The following is a 17,360-nucleotide window of genomic DNA, read 5'->3' on the forward strand; positions in this document are numbered from 1 at the left end:
TAGAATCTTTAAAATTTGCAAGCAAAATGAAGGTTTCCTATTTAAAATAATAAGCTGGCAGGTTAGTAAAACAGCGATATCAGAACTGATTCCATCATACAGTTTGTAGTGTACCAAGATTTGCAAAACAATGGGATAAAGGAATATCCCTGAACATTGTTTTATCTCATGGTTACTGTGAAATTGTGTGAATGCATCAATGTAGTGCATGTTATCTCAGCTTGCAGAGCTTGGATTCATTGAATGAATTTACCAAAAATTTAAATATTGCAGAATATACAGCCTCATGCTACATAGCCAAGCATCATTTCATGCTGAATAAACAAAGTTATTAACGTATCTTAATTAGAAATCTTGGGGCGTGGCTTGGCTCAGTTCCTTAGATGGACACGTAAGCTCTGAACTCCTGTTCCCGAGGTCCAGCCATCTGCCTAAACTAACCCCGCAGCGGATCCGACATGAACAAAACACATTGGCGTGCCTCAGCAACACGCTCCCGCTCGCCCAGGGACCAAGACACGCAGCTCAGCCGTCAAATACCAGAGATATTCCGGACCCGGCCTCAGGGAGCTACAATGGCGTCTCAGACCTCCTCACACGAGGCGCGCTCTTACAGCAGAGACACACTGAGGGATCGGAGCTGCAGTCCTCCCTCACAGGACCCGAATCCGACCTCTGCACTGAGCCTGGCAGACCTCCGCTCGGTAGCAGCGGATATTAAATCCACATTATCAGCGGCTATTTCAGACCTCCGTTCTGACATACAGGCCATCGCCCTGCGGGTGGAAGAAGTAGAGGAAACACAAGATCGCCATGATGCCTCACTGTGCCATGTCCAACAGGTGACAGAATCCCACGCCATCCACCTGAGGGATTTAAACCGCCACATGGAGGACCTTGATAACCGTGGCAGACGCCGCAACCTAAGAGTTAGAGGTCTCCCTGAAACCGTGGAAGCCGCTCAGGTCACATGAGCAGTCAGCGCCATTTTCAATGATCTCCTGGAAAGACCCCCCCGCTGCTCCAATAGCAATGGAACGCATACACAGAGCACTGCGCCCAAGAGGTAAGGACACAGATCCGCCTAGAGATATCGTATGCTGCCTGAATGATTTCTTGATGAAAGAAGAAATACTGCGCAAAGCAAGAAACAGGAGACACCTCACATTTCACATTTCAGGGCACTGAAATTAAGATCTTTCAAGACCTATCCACTATCACCCTACAGAGAAGGAGGGAAGTGAGACCACTGTTAGATGTTCTAAGATCCAGAGCAATTGTTTACCGCTGGAAGTTCCCTTTCTGCCTCTCAGCAAGTCACAACAATCACACAGCGAACCTCAGGGTACCAGAGGATCTAGAACACTTCTGCAAAACCCTCAATATACCCTTGATAGATCTACCCGATTGGTACAGCGACTTCCGCCTACCACCACTACGAAGAGCCACATCCATGGATGGCATCACTGAAGCAGGAAATGAACACTTTAGCATCAGACGTCGCCGCACCCATCCTCCGCTGTCACCGCCAAAAGCTCCAGAGGTACCGAAAAATGGGAGCCCGACTGCTTCCCCAGATCACCGCAGAGCCAGACATTCCTAATAAGGTAGAGATTCCTCCACTAAGAACGAACGAAACTCACAATCGCTGGAGACCTCGCTATTACTTTCCTTCCCCCTTACCCGCAGACGCACTCTGACATGATTCCTGGAAGCCCTCATCCCGCCCTCACCATCCCAATGCCTGAGCAAACCTCTGGATGTCGATCATCTGACAACACACCCAAATGCACAGCCTAACAATGCTACCCATAAACAATTCCTAGCACTACTTGAGACAGGTCAACCCGCATACTTGGAGACTTACTCTTTGCTTCCCAGGGGCTAACAATATAGCAGAACGAAAAGGGACGGCAACGATCTAGGTCAGTCCGCCATCAGAGGATCTAAGGAAATCAATGCTAACTCTACTATCACACTACCCGGAGTAAAACACTTCCATACATCTTCACTATGACTGACTTAGCAGAAGGGGGAAAACACAGCCCTGGCATTTACTCCCCCCCCCCCCCCCCCGGCCATGTTTTCAGATGTGGAACTGATGGAATTCGCTCAAACTAACATTGTACTCAGTCTTTTCTATCACCAACAGGGTTTTTTTTTTTCTTTGTTTTGTTGTGATTATCTCTCCACAAAATTTATCCTTCGTTGATAAGTTGAAGACTCTCACATACGGTAACTGATATTGTCTATTGCAGGACAGAATTTATACTGATTTAAACCGCTAAAAGCCCTGTTCTCTAATGCCTTTGTTAACTCCCCTACCTGATTATACCTAATTAACATCAAACTAAGATGGGAAACACCTTTAAGGTAATATTATTTATGAATATAAATCTTTAGAATGTATGTAACATAGAAATACAGCCGATGGTGATATGTATAATACAATACCATACCACTACAAACATTTCGGTGGATTAGACACCGAGGATCAAACACAAGTTATGTCATACTATGTATGTAATGACTAATAGAGACCTAATATAAATGAAATTTCAATTAAGGTACTATTATCGTACCCCTTCACAAGTGACACTCAATGCCTAATTGCTACCAACATCGGCTGACCCTAACTGTCACCCGCACCCTGAACTAGAAAGGGCTCATACAACCATTACCCTGATCACCACGCACCAATGTACCAATATTGAGTATGGACTGACTTAAAAAGATGCCAATCCTTGACCTGCTACACACACATGAAGTCACATAATACTTTCCATTCCAAAATACCAGGCCCTTAGAGACCCTTGCTCTGCCTATTGCAAACACATAGGCCCCAAAGCCATCACCCGGTCCTGAAGACTGGATTCCCTCTTCCCCTCCCCTCTTTTCCAGGAACACGACCATACACTGATTATAGCGGGACTTGTACTGTTATTACATTGTTATTACATTTATATAGAGTTATATAGGTTTTGTTTGTTCTATGATACTATTATACCATTAACAGTGTTACCCTGTTAAACATCTCGTGTTTTCATGTACAGAATGTTAAGCATTTATGTATTCTGCACGAACATTGACAATCACACCTCCCATAACACTTACACGTACCTTCAAACTACACAGACTGAGGCTTCAGTATCAGAATCTTACCTCTGCTCTTCACATCCGCCTTCACACACACACACACACACACCTAATCCCATTCGGATCCGTACCTACGCAGGCTTATTTGCCACCTGTAACTAACCAATACCCTCATAACAAACCCAGACCTCAACGGAACAAGAGTACCACTCCACCTCGGAACTTCAACCAATCACACCCACACACAGCGGACTCTGTGAGTACCGGCTGACCTCTACTGGACACATTATTAGTGATTATTGGAAAAACTCCTAATCACCACCAGTTAACCGAAGACCACACCGCTCTATTTAGTCTTCACCCACATCCCTTCCTACTACCCCAAAAATAATCCACCCCTCGTATCCCACACTCTTCATACTAGACACCCCCCCCCCCCACTTCTATACACCCCCCTTTCCTCTACCCTTAACGCACGGGCCCTCTTTTGCCTCCCTCCTCTGGAAAGCCCATACCGATACGGCTACACCACAAACCATTATGGCCACTACCAACACCATGACAAAAAAAGTCTCCCTCAAAGTAGTCTCGCTCAATGCTAAAGGTCTCAATATACCAGAAAAACGCTCTCGAGTTTTAACATACATGAGGAGTACTAAAGCAGATGTTGTGTTCTTACAGGAGACTCACTTCTCAACCAAAGCAGTTCCTAAACTCTCCAATAGAGACTTTCCAATCAGTTATCACGCTCCAACTCCGAACTCCAAAACTAAAGGAGTCACAATTCTTATCTCTAAAAACACATCTCTCAAAATCACAGACACGTTAATCGACGAACAGGGGAGATACATATTCCTAAAAGGGAAAATACGAGATAGACCAATCACTTTAGCAAACATCTACTGCCCCAATGTATCCCAAGTTCCATCTATCCGCAAAACCTTGCATGCCTTAACCTCTTTCTAAAGTGGCATGCTCATACTAGGGGGAGATCTTAATGTACCTCTAGACCCCCTCCTTGATACATCTACGGGAACATCAAGCCTACCGTACAGAGCATTACGCCAAATCAAACTGAGCATCCAATCACTTCTTCTTATTGACACATGGCGCACCCTCAGACCACAAGAAAAAGACTTCACCTTTTATTCGGCCCCACATAAAAAATATTCAAGACTGGACTATCTATTTCTCACTCAAAGGATCCTCCCTCTCCTGTACAAAGCGACAATAGAACCCATGACCATTTCGGACCACCACCCCATTACTATTACTCTGACATTCCCCGACCAAACCACGTATACTAATATTTGGAGACTTGATCCCATGTTACTGACAGATAAGTCCAGAATATCGACACTCACGACATGCTTGACTGACTACTTTAAGGACAACGATACACCAGAGACTTCCAGTCCAACCCAATGGGAAGCACACAAATGTGTGATAAGAGGCAGGCTTATCTCAATGGCAGCAACTATTAAAAGAGAAAGACAACAAACCCTCACAAACCTGTTTCAGAAACTCAAAACATTGGAGGCCCTCCACAAACGGACTCTAGCTCAAAATTCTTACCTAGATCTCACTGAAACACGCAAACTAATACAGGAAGAACTGGGTCGTAATGTAAGAAAAAAATTTATGCTGACTCAAAAGCTGTTCTACAAAAACAGAAGAACAGAAACAAAAGTGGGCACTTATTGGCCCAAGCATTACAAGCAAGGAAAGCCAAAACGACAGTTCACAAATTACATTCCTCAGAAGGACACACATACACAAGTAACACCGATATATCCCACGAATTCGAGAGATTCTACATGACACTTTATAACATAGACAAACCAAATATACCCACACCCTCCACCGAAGAACGCTGAAACAAAATTAAACAGTTCTTAGAAAAGCACTGCCCCAAGGGAATTTCTTCAGAGTCTTCTAAGAACTTAAAGAGGCTGTCAAAAGCCTAAAGTCAGGCAAAAGCCCGGGCCCCGATGGTCTATCGGCGGTTTACTTTAAAACATTCTTTGACACACTAAGCACACCCTTCTTAAAAGCATTCAATTCCGTATCTAGTTCGACCCCACTTTCTCCAGGAATGCTCCAAGCACACATTACAGTCATACCTAAAGATAATAAGGACCTGTCACAATCGGCAAATTATAGACCAATCTCATTACTTAATGTGGACATCAAGATTTTTTCCAAAATACTAGCCGATAGACTCCTACCATTACTCCCCTCAATCATCTCCCGAGACCAGGTTGGCTTTGTCCCTGGTAGAGAAGCCAGGGACAATACTATAAAAGCAATCAACCTACGCCACCTTATGACAACTTACAACCAGGCAATCTTTTTTCTCTCTTTGGACGCGGAGAAGGCATTCGACAGGGTGTCGTGGGATTATATGGCTGCAGTTCTAAAATCCTTAGGCTTAGGCCCGCGTATGCTTAGTTTCATGTTCTCTCTATATGCCAAACCTACAGCCAGAATTAGAGTGAATAACACCCTGTTAAATGCCTTCCCCATCCACAATGGTACCAGGCAAGGTTGTCCCCTTTCCCCCATTCTCTTTGTCCTCACACTCGAACCCCTACTATGCTCCATACGGCACAATCCCGACATAAGTGGTATCTCTACCAGACAAAGAGAATACAAATTAGCCGCTTATGCGGATGACATTCTCCTATTTCTCTCGAATCCGCACATTACCATACCGGTATTACTTGACGAATTCCAAAAATTTGGCTTAATTTCCAATCTCAAAATTAATTTCACCAAATCATTTGCTCTTAACATTTCCTTGCCCCCGTCATTGGTCGCACACTGCAAAGCAAACTTCCCCTTCCAATGGCAAACAGAGGTGATCACATACCTGGGCATACAACTCCCTGCAAATCTATCAGACTTGTACAAGAAAAATTATCTGCCGATACTAAACAGAAGATCTCAAAAATTGGAATAGACCAGTGTTCTCGTGGTTCGGAAGAGAAGCGATTCTTAAAATGAACGCCTTACCGAGAATACTATACATACTACAAACAATTCCGATCCACGTACCACTGACCTTTTTCAAAAATTACTGAAACATTAGCTCAAATTTCATTTGGGGAGGCCGTAGACCCAGGATTAAATATTCGCAATTAGCCTTACCCAAACATCTAGGAGGAATAGGTCTACCAGATCTTATCAATTACTATAAAGCAATACACCTGACCAGAATTTTGGACTGGAACCTTCACGGACCCACAAAAGATTGGGTTAGACTGGAAGAATCTTTCACAAATCGTTCATTGGCCACTTTGCCTTGGATTCTGGAACGACATGTCCCTATTGAATCGAAACTCCACCCTCTAATTGGACCAACCATACAATGCTTTCACAAGACTTGCAAACACTCTTCCCTTTCGACAGTTCAAGGCCCAATGACCCCAATCCGACTAAACCCGGACTTTCCCCCAGGCATGCATGCTAATTTCTTAGTGCAACACTGGTCTGAGGAAAGGGTTCTGGCTTACGACTTTTATGACCTAGAAACATTCTGTTCCGCATCACACCTCTCGTCTAAACATGAAAAACCTCAGATACCAGACTCATGTCTGGTATGATACCAGATACCATATCAGATACCATATCTCATGATCACACACTTCTTAAGAAAACTTGACAAACAATATTCCCATTCCAGACCACTGACCCCTTTTGAGCACCTCTGCTCTCAAAAATCACCCCAGACACATTTGATTTCAATCACGCACTCCCTTCTTTTCGCAGACCATAAGCCCAACAACTCGACAATGTGTGCTGCATGGGAAAGAGACTTGTCCATATCTATCTCGCCAGAAGAATGGGAAAAAATGTATATCAATATCCATAAGGGATCGATCAATGTGACCACTCAAGAGAATGGATTCAAAATCCAGACTCGCTGGTACCGCACACCTGCCTTACTTCACAAATTTAACCCAGCAATTCCTGAGGAATGCTGGAGATGTACGGATCAACCAGGCACATTACTTCACATATGGTGGGACTGTTCCCACATTCAAGAGTTCTGGACAGAAGTACATGGGTTAATTACTCATGTCACCACCTACGACCTAGCCAAAACCCCCTTGCAGTTTCTCCTGCACCACTCACGCCTATCTCACCGAACCTACCACAAATCGCTGGAGATGCACATGATAAATTCAGCAAAGCAATGCATACCAGTGCACTGGAAATCCCGTATCTCCCCTTCAATTAAAGAATGGTTTGACAGAATTAACAGGACCGCTGAAATGGAGGAATTAATTCACATAGCGAGAGACACACCTCAAAAATGTGGTGTCAAATGGGCATGTTGGAAGCACTACCAAACGACCTCAGAATATGCTCTACTTAAAGCGGGGTTCCACCCAAATTTTGAACAATATCTGTATGTATTCTTTTCCTTGCCTAGATGCTGACATGCCGTTTAAAAAAATTTAAATCGCCGTAATTACCTTTTATTTTTCTATTCTTCTTTGCACTTCCTGGTTCTCCTCCCGTGGGAGTAGGCGTGTTTCTAGCCTCTCCCAGACTCCTGGGAGCTAGTCTCAGGCTTCCCAGGATGCCACTGAGCATGTGCGGGAATGAGCGGTGAATGCTGGGAGCACAGCATTCACCACATCCAGGAAATAAATGCTTGTGGGCTTCAAATGCCCACAATGAAGATGGAAACCGCCTGCAGTGAATAATATAATTTATTCTTTCTTCTTTATATCCACTCCACATTCATATACACTCAGATCACCAGCCCCTTCACCATGCCTAAGAGAACCCATTTAGGAATTTATAACTTATAATTTCCCCCACCTACTCCCTGTTTATTCCCCCCCCCCCCCCCCCCCCCCCCCCCCCCGATAAACCTACTATCAGCAAATTGAACAGGATGCCAATGAACAATGCTATTGTTCCACTATCAACACATCCAGTGCTACACAAAACAACCTTCTAAGTGGAGAAAATCCCCGAATAGCCCCTGGGGGGTTATACATATACATAATCACATACCATGACTCGTGACAGACACACCTCTAAACACAGCTTACTCACTAGACAAGACAAATGGGACTTGGAAACCCTTACAAATCCACAACCCCAACAGATCTAAACTTGAAACATGCAAAAGATCTGTTCAAGCACACATAGTTCACCTCAACATATGGGGATGCAATGTAACTGAATTTATGAATGACTGTTCTCCCTGTTATAGATCATAATGCTCTGTTCAATGTGTATGTTCAATGGTTTATGTAACCTTACATATATAAACAATAAAATTCTTTTGAAAAAAAAAAAGAAATCTTTAATTAGATTTTTACTCAAAAAACAATTTAATAAAATAAATGTAATAAAAATCCAAAAAATTGATTTTAATCAAAAAAGATCTGATTTAAATAAAGAAAAATCAGATTTTTTTTTTTTTTTTAAATCATTGATTTTTATCCACCCTGCTAGTGTCGGTCATCTCTGACTCTGCTTACACCATATTAATGCACACAAAATACACATTTGGTGTTCAATAAAGTATTATAGGGAGCAGTAAAACAGTTATTTGATATTTATAATCTAATTTGAATTGCTCTTCTGAAACTGTTTTTTTTTCTTGTCATATGACTGGCATAGCACCAATCGGGGCTGACCAGACACAGACTTACACTGTAGAGAGTATACATTAGCAGAGTAATAGAAGCTCCTCCCAAAGATATTTCCCTGCAGATGCCATAGAACTGGAAAGATCATTTGACCACACAACAGCGCTGCAGGAATATGGTACTTATGGGATTAACAAAAAACAAATACAGTGGCGTGATACACTATATATTTACGTGAATGAATTATGGCAATTAACACTTCTATGTTTAGTATCATTTTAAGTTTTTTTTTTTTTTTTGCTGTCTGTGTCCCCATTAGGGAGATTCGCCCTCTCTTTTTGTCCTGGTGACCATTAACACTGAATACCAAATTTTTGAGTTGTCTCCAGAACAGGAAAAAATGGGAAATCTTCCAATAGGGACACTAGTTCTAGCGACCCTGGTGACTACCAAGGATGTCCCTTACTCTGGGAGGGATTTCCTCTCCCTTTCCATTTTGGCTATGAGACAGGAAGTAAAGGGAAATCTCCCCAATAACAGAGCAGATCTGTGGGAAGGACATAGCAGGACCACCCACTTCAGGCTGCCTGCTGAAAGCTGCAGGAGGGGGCGGAGACATGACCAGTCACCCTGTATAAGTAAAGAGAGCAGTCTTTATTACAGGAAGCTCCTGCACTGGGAAAATTACAGGAGCTGCTGCATGCAGCATTACTGTACAGATTTGGAGGAAATGCACAAGGAAATCCAAGATTCAAGTAAGAATAAACACGTCTCTTGTATTTAGGCCATATTTCTTGGTTGTGAGTTCAGCTTTAATGAATAATCTGCTTTTTTGCTTAGACCAGAGTTCTTCTTTAGTAAGTGATTCATGAGATCGCACAAGGAATTTGCTGCCTGCAAACATTCTGGAGGGTAAATGATTAATTGTTCAGGTTGGTATTCTAGTGAAACGCAGGAGGTCCTGAATGGGTGCCAGTGTCAAACATCATTGCCGATGATCCGGTTACTCCTTCCTGCTCCTACATGCAGTGTGTGTTAAAACAACAGTCCGCTCTACAGGGCTGCGTCTGCAAAAACCAATAAAGATAAACAAAAATGCTGATTTCCAAAAATTGGAGCAAAGGTGTAACTGTTGTCTACATTGGGGAAAATAATCATTTTATAAGTTTGTCTACCTACAAAGAAATGAAGGGTCTATAGTTTTTATCATAGGTGTATTTTAAATTATATAGATAGAATATCAACCAAAAATCCAGAAAAAACACATGATACAAATGTTATACATTTAATTGCAGTTCAGTGAGTAAAATAATTATTTGATCCCCTACCAACCAACAATAATTCTGGCTTCTACAGACTGGCTACAGTATGTGCTCATGTGGTACACAGATTAGTCCTGTCAATTTAAAAAGGTGTTCCTAAAGACAACTCGTTATGTGTATAAAATACTCCTGTCCACAGAATCTCTTTCTTCTATTCAAACCTCACCATCATGGGCCTCACCATCATAATGGGCATCATCAACTGTTGGAGCGATTATTTGCAAATGGTTAACATTCTGTCTCTATCATTTAAAATACACCTATGATAAAAATTTATAGACCTTTCATTCCTTTGTAAGCGGGCAAACATACAAAATCTGCAGGGGATCAAATAATTATTTTCCCCACTGTACAGTATAACAACCAATCAAGTTTTATTTGTTAAATAGCAACAAAAAATGTATATATACTGTTACGATATAATAAATCTTACAATTATAATTAATTTCCAAGTAAAAAATGCAATATTGCATGAACTTGGAGTATATCTGTAGGTCCTGGTGCCATGACGCTGTTGTCAAAGCCATGAGATGATGACATCATTGAGCTGGCCATGCTTCAACTCAACATCAGTTTCAGTGAAGCTAACTTTAAAGTACAACTATTGTAAGAGAATGGAAGCAGTCATTGCTTGTCTCCTAAAAATGCTATTTGCCCGAATGTCTAGTTTCTGTTACGTACCTTAAACAAGCATACTGTGGCATGGCAAAAGATGTGGAATATGAGTGCCTGAGTGATCCTTGGAGCCAGTCAACAAGGTCCTTGAGTCCCTTAAAATACAAAAGAACAAAAGAAGTGTAATAACCCCCTTGATTGGGACTTTAAATAGACCACCCACTCAAAAAATACGAAAAAATGAAAACTTTAATGATACAAAGACATCTAAAATTCACAAGTGTAAAAGATACACGACATAAATTACATGGAATATCTTAATAATGTTATACACATCTTGATATGAGAAAATGAATGCCCAGATGCCCGACGCGTTTCCGGTATAAGTTGTTCAAATACCTTCATCAGGGGTCAAGGGTTCAGATAATATTTAGCATTCAAAAGTATTCCGGTGTAATGATTCCATGTGAGCAGGTACTAAGGACCGAAGAGTCCCTATTAATATTAAAATGTGAGCAGGTTAAAATGTTGTGTGTGTGTATGGCACAATCATAAGGTGCACATCAATTAAATGGCAAATATTCATAGATTAAGCATCTGAGAAGGTGGGGCGACCGGTTTGCTAAACCCAGTAATGGAGGCTAAATAGCGATGTGTGGGCTGGCCAGACACACATCCAGGCATCACACGCCTCACGGCGCACAGCCAAAACCACAGGATTCATCTGTGGTGGGATACTTGGATATTCATCCCTGGGCTATTTAGCTTCCATTACTGGGTTTAGCAAACCGATCGTCCCACCTTCTCAGATGCTTAATCTATGAATATTTGTCATTTAATAGATGTCGATGTTGATGTGCACCTTATGATTGTGCCATACACACACAACATTTTAACCTGCGCACGTTATAATATAAATAGGGACGCTTCGGCCCTTAGTACCTGCTCACATGGAATCATTACACTGGAATACTTTTGAATGCTAAATATTATCTGAACCTTTGACCCCTGATGAAGGTATTTTAACAACTTATACCGGAAACGCGACGGGCATCTGGGCATTCATTTTCTCATATCAAGATGTGTATAACATTATTATGATATTCCATGTAATTTATGTCGTGTATCTTTTACACTTGTGAATTTTAGATGTCTTTGTATCATTAAAGTTTTCATTTTTTCGTATTTTTTGAGTGGGTGGTCTATTTAAAGTCTCAATCAAGGGGGTTATTACACTTCTTTTGTTCCTATGTATAGGGATGAGACCACCATGCTCGGTGCGGCATGATGGGAGCCTCTCATTTTTCTTAAAATACAAAATTTCCATGCTTGACTTGATCAGACCCTTAATGCTGAGTTGAAGGAGGAGTTATCCAACCCTTTCAACGCAGTGCCAGTTAGCATTCTGCTGCACACAAAGGATAAACTGAAAATATGATACCAGGGTGAAAGCAAGGGCATTCCTTTATTATCAAAATCAACACAGATGGCACTAAATTCACATTGATTGTATAAACATGTCTAGCCAGCCTGTCTTAAATAGGGGCTAATGGTTAAATTTAGCTTTGCTGGGTGGTGGGTAACCCAGCTGACTTGTAGTTTTTTTGATCATTTGGATTATCCCTAAATCCAGTGTAACTGTATTTCCTTCTTTTTTCCAGCAGATGTCACTGCTACCTTTGGTGTTAGTATGATGAGCTACAGTAAAACTGGCTTACAAATATTTGCAGTGGGAGTTTCCTTAGTGCTGGTGCATGCTGAGGGAGTTTATAAATATTTGGGGAGGCTAAGCGATCGCTCTCTTCCACCCAGGCCCTGACCTGGGGTAGGTGTACGTGGAGCAGGTATGTGATTAAGCCTGAAGCCTGAGGCCTAACCATGTGCTTAAGGCTCTGTGAGTTGGGCCTGCTATAGGACATGGAATGATCTGATGAGGACCTGATATGAAATACCAGAGATTACTCCATAGGCAGAAACTGTTGAGAGCCTGGGAAAGCAACAAGATGGACAGCAGTTGCTAAGAAAGTACAGAACACTGGGTACAGCTTAAAGGCGCTTTTCTCAACTGCTGTCTATTTTTGTAGGAGTCCGCTAGTCTGCTTGTCTTGGGTGTCCTGAGCCCCTACCCCTCTCCCCTGACAATTTCTCTGTAAGAGCTTAAACATTTTTGGGCCAAGCGATCGCTCTCTTCCACCCAGGCCCTGACCTGGGGTAGGTGTGCGTGGAGCAGGTGTGTGATTAATCCTGAAGCCTGAGGCCTAACCATGTGCTTAAGGCTCTGTGAGTTGGGCCTGCTATAGGACATGGAAAGATCTGATGAGGATCTGATATTAAGTACCAGAGATTATTCCATAGGCAGAAACTGTTGAGAGCTTTGGGAAAGCAACAGGATGGACAGCTGTTGCTAAGAAAATACAGAACACTAGGTACTGCTTAAAGGCTCTTTTCTGAACTGCTGTCTGTTTTTTGGAGGAGTCCGCTAGTCTGCTTGTCTTGGGTGTCCTGAGCCCCTACCCCTCTCTCCCGAGAACTTCACTGTAAGAGCTTAAACATTTTTGTTGTACTTAAAGTGACTGGTGCCCATCTGTTACTATCCCACGTACCTAAAAATCTGAGATAGAATGTCTGCCCACTGTGTCCCTGGGGGTCGCCACCATGCCTCCGGGGGTCTGTGGGGTGCAATACATCGATGCTGTTACCTGCTGTGCATGTATGATTATGCACTGAGTAGATCAGTATGCTAGTATTTGGCATTGGGCTTTCAGAGCACAAAATAAATATAAATACAATGTGTACAGCCATGCCCTGACATGAAACCTATCCCTAACCCCTTTATATGACACCATCAATTGGGAATGCTGGCTGCTGTTGCTTAAATCAGCTTGCTGGAACAGTTAGCACTTCCCTTAGGGTCAATGTTCAAAGGTGCCAGAGTGGAGTCAAAGGTGCTAAAAGCGCATCAAGAAAACTATTTGAAGGTAGCTAAAAGTTTTGTATAATGCTTTTTAAAATTTGTTCCTGATCAATATTCTGAAAGTTTTCTTAGGTTGGCAAGACAAAGCTTAAAAAACAAGCTCTCAAAGACCTCCAAAGTTGCAGAAACTGTGGAATAATTTTTTCTCAAAGTTTTCAGCTGAAGCTTCTCAGTTTTACTTCAACTTCCATTCTGTAGCTCAGCTCCCCTCTGCCAGCCTTCTTGTCTCTAATGTAAAGAGTACTGAGGGTGTACAGGAAGAGAGACCAGGAAAAGTGCTGAGACCAAACTTAAACCACTTTACCCTTTTTTATTTTGAGGATACATTGCTCAACAGTGCCTATAGCTGCAGTTGTCAACGAGGGCTTGTTTTAAAGCCTATTTACTGCTTGTTAGGAATATGTAAATATTTGAATGTCTGTCTCCTGTCCTGTTCTTTTCTTAGACTGAACTCTGGGAAAAACAATTACCCTTGCATTGGAGCTTCCACCATACTGCAAAGGACAAATGCTTATTTTGTCTAGAGGAGAACATACCTACCTCATTCCTTAGTCCTTCAGACTTCCTCCCAGCTGCACACTTGGTTCACCAAAACCCCTTATCTATGCTGATCTGTTGGTTGCAGGTACTCTGTCATCATCACATGCAATGAAGGACCAGCAGTCCTGCATTGTACATTAGCATCCCCAGGGGCAGTCCACTACCCAGAGCGCTAGATAGAGGAGAAGAGAGCTGACTGCCAGGGAAGGTAAGTATAGTTGCTTTTTCTGTTTACCCTAGACCAGGCGTCACCAAAGTATTGTCCATAGGCCAAATCTGGCCCACTCAAAGATTTTCTCTGGCCCCTGGCTAATTTCAGTGGTATAACCTCAATGTGCACAGATTGAGGATTCCGGTCAGTAGAGACTGCCTATGGTATATGCTTTGTCCTGATGTAAGGGGAACTCTGATGAGAACCCTAATGCAATGGAGGACTGTGAAATAATGGGAATTCTGATGGGGACCCTGATTTAAGAGGAACTGTAGTGGGGACCCTGATTTAAGAAGGGACTCTAATGTAAGGGGAAACTCATTTATTTAAAAAAATAATAGATTTTTTTTGGCCCATAAATACTTCTAAAATATAATACGTGGCTACAATATTCCAAAGGATTGGAGAACCCTGCCCTAGATGAAACAATCATTTAATCCTTGAAGTGCTGGGAGGGCCCCACTGCAAGGGTCATCTTTTCCTGAAGCTCAGCTTTAAGGGAAACAGTAAAGAAGTTTATTGAGCTTTTTTCTAGTAAATGTCAGGGTCTATTCAGGGTGCACAGCAATTCCCTGGACCCCTTCCCCACAGGAAGCCATTGGAGTGTGGGTTCTACACCTATCACTGGTGACCTTTGGTTATATCCTAAGGTGAAACTATAGAATTTCCTTATTAGTGCAGTGATGTAAAAGAGTATGGGGACTCTCACCCCATAATAACCTGCTATTATGTAAGTGAAATCCCCATTGGATCCCGCTCATACGGGTGATTGGAGGTAACAAAGGTTCTCTGTTGGGAGGGTGGTGGAGAAACTTCTGCCTCATCTCTACAGTTATCATTTTTCAGAAGCATCCTTGCATGTTCCATATAATTTTTTTTTCAAACAGACACCTGGTATTTTTGTAAGCCATGCAGTTAGGTATATCACTAAAGTTAGTCATGCCGCTTGCTCTAGATCAAAGCACGGAGGAGTGATAACTTTTCATCTAGGCTTCTCATGAATCTCCAGAGTGCGAAAAAAACTGTGGGAGGAATTCACTGAGCCATTTCTAAACTCTCAGGTTCATTTCCTACATCCAACTAAACAAAAGACACCATTTGTATCATGCAGCACAACTAGAGCTGACTTTACAGAGGCATGGAAAAGTGAATCAATATCAGTGTGTGGGCCCTGGTGATGTGCAGGCCCACCAACAGCTGAGGATTCTATCTGTTCTTTATAACACAGGAGGAACATCACTTTTCTCGGGGTGTGATTCCCTATTGCTATGAGCAATAAAGAGATCGAGGGGATTAGAAGCACTGTCATTATTTAATAAAGCCAAATGCATTGTTCTAAGTGTAATAACACACAACTAGTCTGTGAAACTGATATATGTGCTTAATATAATTATGTGCCATATAATGTACCGGTTTTATTTTTTATTTTTTTTAGAACTTTACAGATTATTCAGGTGTTGCTGCACGATGTGATACTCCCGCGGTTCTCTTGTCAAAGGGTTGTCTACTAAGCCACATTGAATTCCCTGAATCTAAAGTAGAAATACACAGGAGTAAGCCACTTAGTGAAGGAGCCCAGGCAAACAGTTTAGATGTTACACAGATAACCCCACAGAAGCTAGTGCTAAAACTGAGGCCAGGTAAGCGTTCAGCTGAAGTTTAATCTGCTTATGTTTTGCCTTCCCTGGTTCCTCCTTTCACTTTTATGAACATGCTAATAACATTTTTAAATGTTTCATTTTCCATATATGCCTTATCTTGTCATTCCTGGATCTCTGTGCTTCTCCGTGCAGTGCAGGCAGATCATGGCTGTGAAAGGGGCTGGCAGGGGTTTGTAAAAAGCTACCTTTAAAAAACATCACCTTGCTTTAGTACTAAAAGCCCTCAGCAAATGTCAAAATACCTTGATGGGTGGACCTCAGTCTGGAAGTGTAGGTGTTGTGCGACAAACTGCATTTGCATGCAGACTGTCTTAAGTAACATCCGTTTTTGATGCTGAGCCATCGTGTATTTATTTATTACAGGTACTTATATAGCACCGTCAATTTATGCAGCTCTTTACACATATGCAGTATATTGTACATTCACATCAATCCCTGCTCTCAAGGAGCTTACAATCTAAGGTCCCTAACTGACATTCATACATACACATACTAGGGCCAATCCAGACAGGAGCCAATTAAAGTTATTGTAAAGTCTTGTTTTTTTTGTTTTTTTTACATAACAAACATGTTATACTTACCTGCTCTGTGCAGTTGGTTTTGCACAGAGCAGCCCGGATCCTCCTCTTCTCCGGTGCCTCTTCGCTGCTCCTGGCCCCTCCCTCCTGTTTGCAGCTTGCTACGGGGTCACCCTTGCTGTGGGGTCACCTGGGCCGAGCTGCAGTTCTGTGTGTCCATTCAGACACGAAGCTGCTGTTCAGCCCCGCCCCCCCTCTCCTGATTGGCTAACTGACTTTGACTGACAGCCACGGGAGCCAATGGCGCCGCTGCTGTGTCTCAGCCAATTAGGAGGAGAGTCCCGGACAGCCGAGGGACCCGTGGACATCGCTGAACAGATATATGGTTCAGATAAGTATTAATGAAAAAAATCAATCAGCGCAAATCAATTAAGCAGCTGAACACTGAAGGTCAACAAATCAAATCCCAGCTAGAAAAATAAATAGTAAAAGTGCAGCAAGTGAATATTAAATGTTCAAATAGAGTCCATAAACAGATTCCCAAAGAGTGTTCACCCGGGGGTCAAAGGTCAAGCTGGTGACATTGTGCAAAGCTTCCACCACGGATAGAGCTAGCAGCTCACCGTATGACGTGGACCCCTGACTTAACAGATGGGTCAAATGTGCCTTCCATTAGAGGGTCAAACATCAGGAGTCTTTATCGATCAGGGGACTGGGATTATTCCTGACAATAGTGATATTCAAACAAAATATTCTCAGATTCAAATTCCGGCTCCCATATTGAGGACAATTGGATTGGTCTGACATA

The 17,360-nt window shown here is 42.4% G+C and overlaps 1 protein-coding gene across 2 annotated transcripts in view; it reads left to right on the forward strand.

The window, feature by feature from the left end:
- ITGB6 (integrin subunit beta 6) overlaps positions 1-17,360 on the forward strand; it is a 222,128-nt gene that overhangs the window by 108,407 nt on the left and 96,361 nt on the right. For both annotated transcript variants that reach the window (XM_073634069.1, XM_073634070.1), the window contains one exon: positions 15,809-16,013. In XM_073634069.1, coding sequence (XP_073490170.1) covers positions 15,809-16,013 — 205 coding nt within the window. The remainder of the gene's footprint in view (positions 1-15,808; positions 16,014-17,360) is intronic.

Source organism: Aquarana catesbeiana, linkage group LG06, assembly GCF_042186555.1.
Source record: "Aquarana catesbeiana isolate 2022-GZ linkage group LG06, ASM4218655v1, whole genome shotgun sequence".
Lineage (NCBI taxonomy): Eukaryota > Metazoa > Chordata > Amphibia > Anura > Ranidae > Aquarana > Aquarana catesbeiana.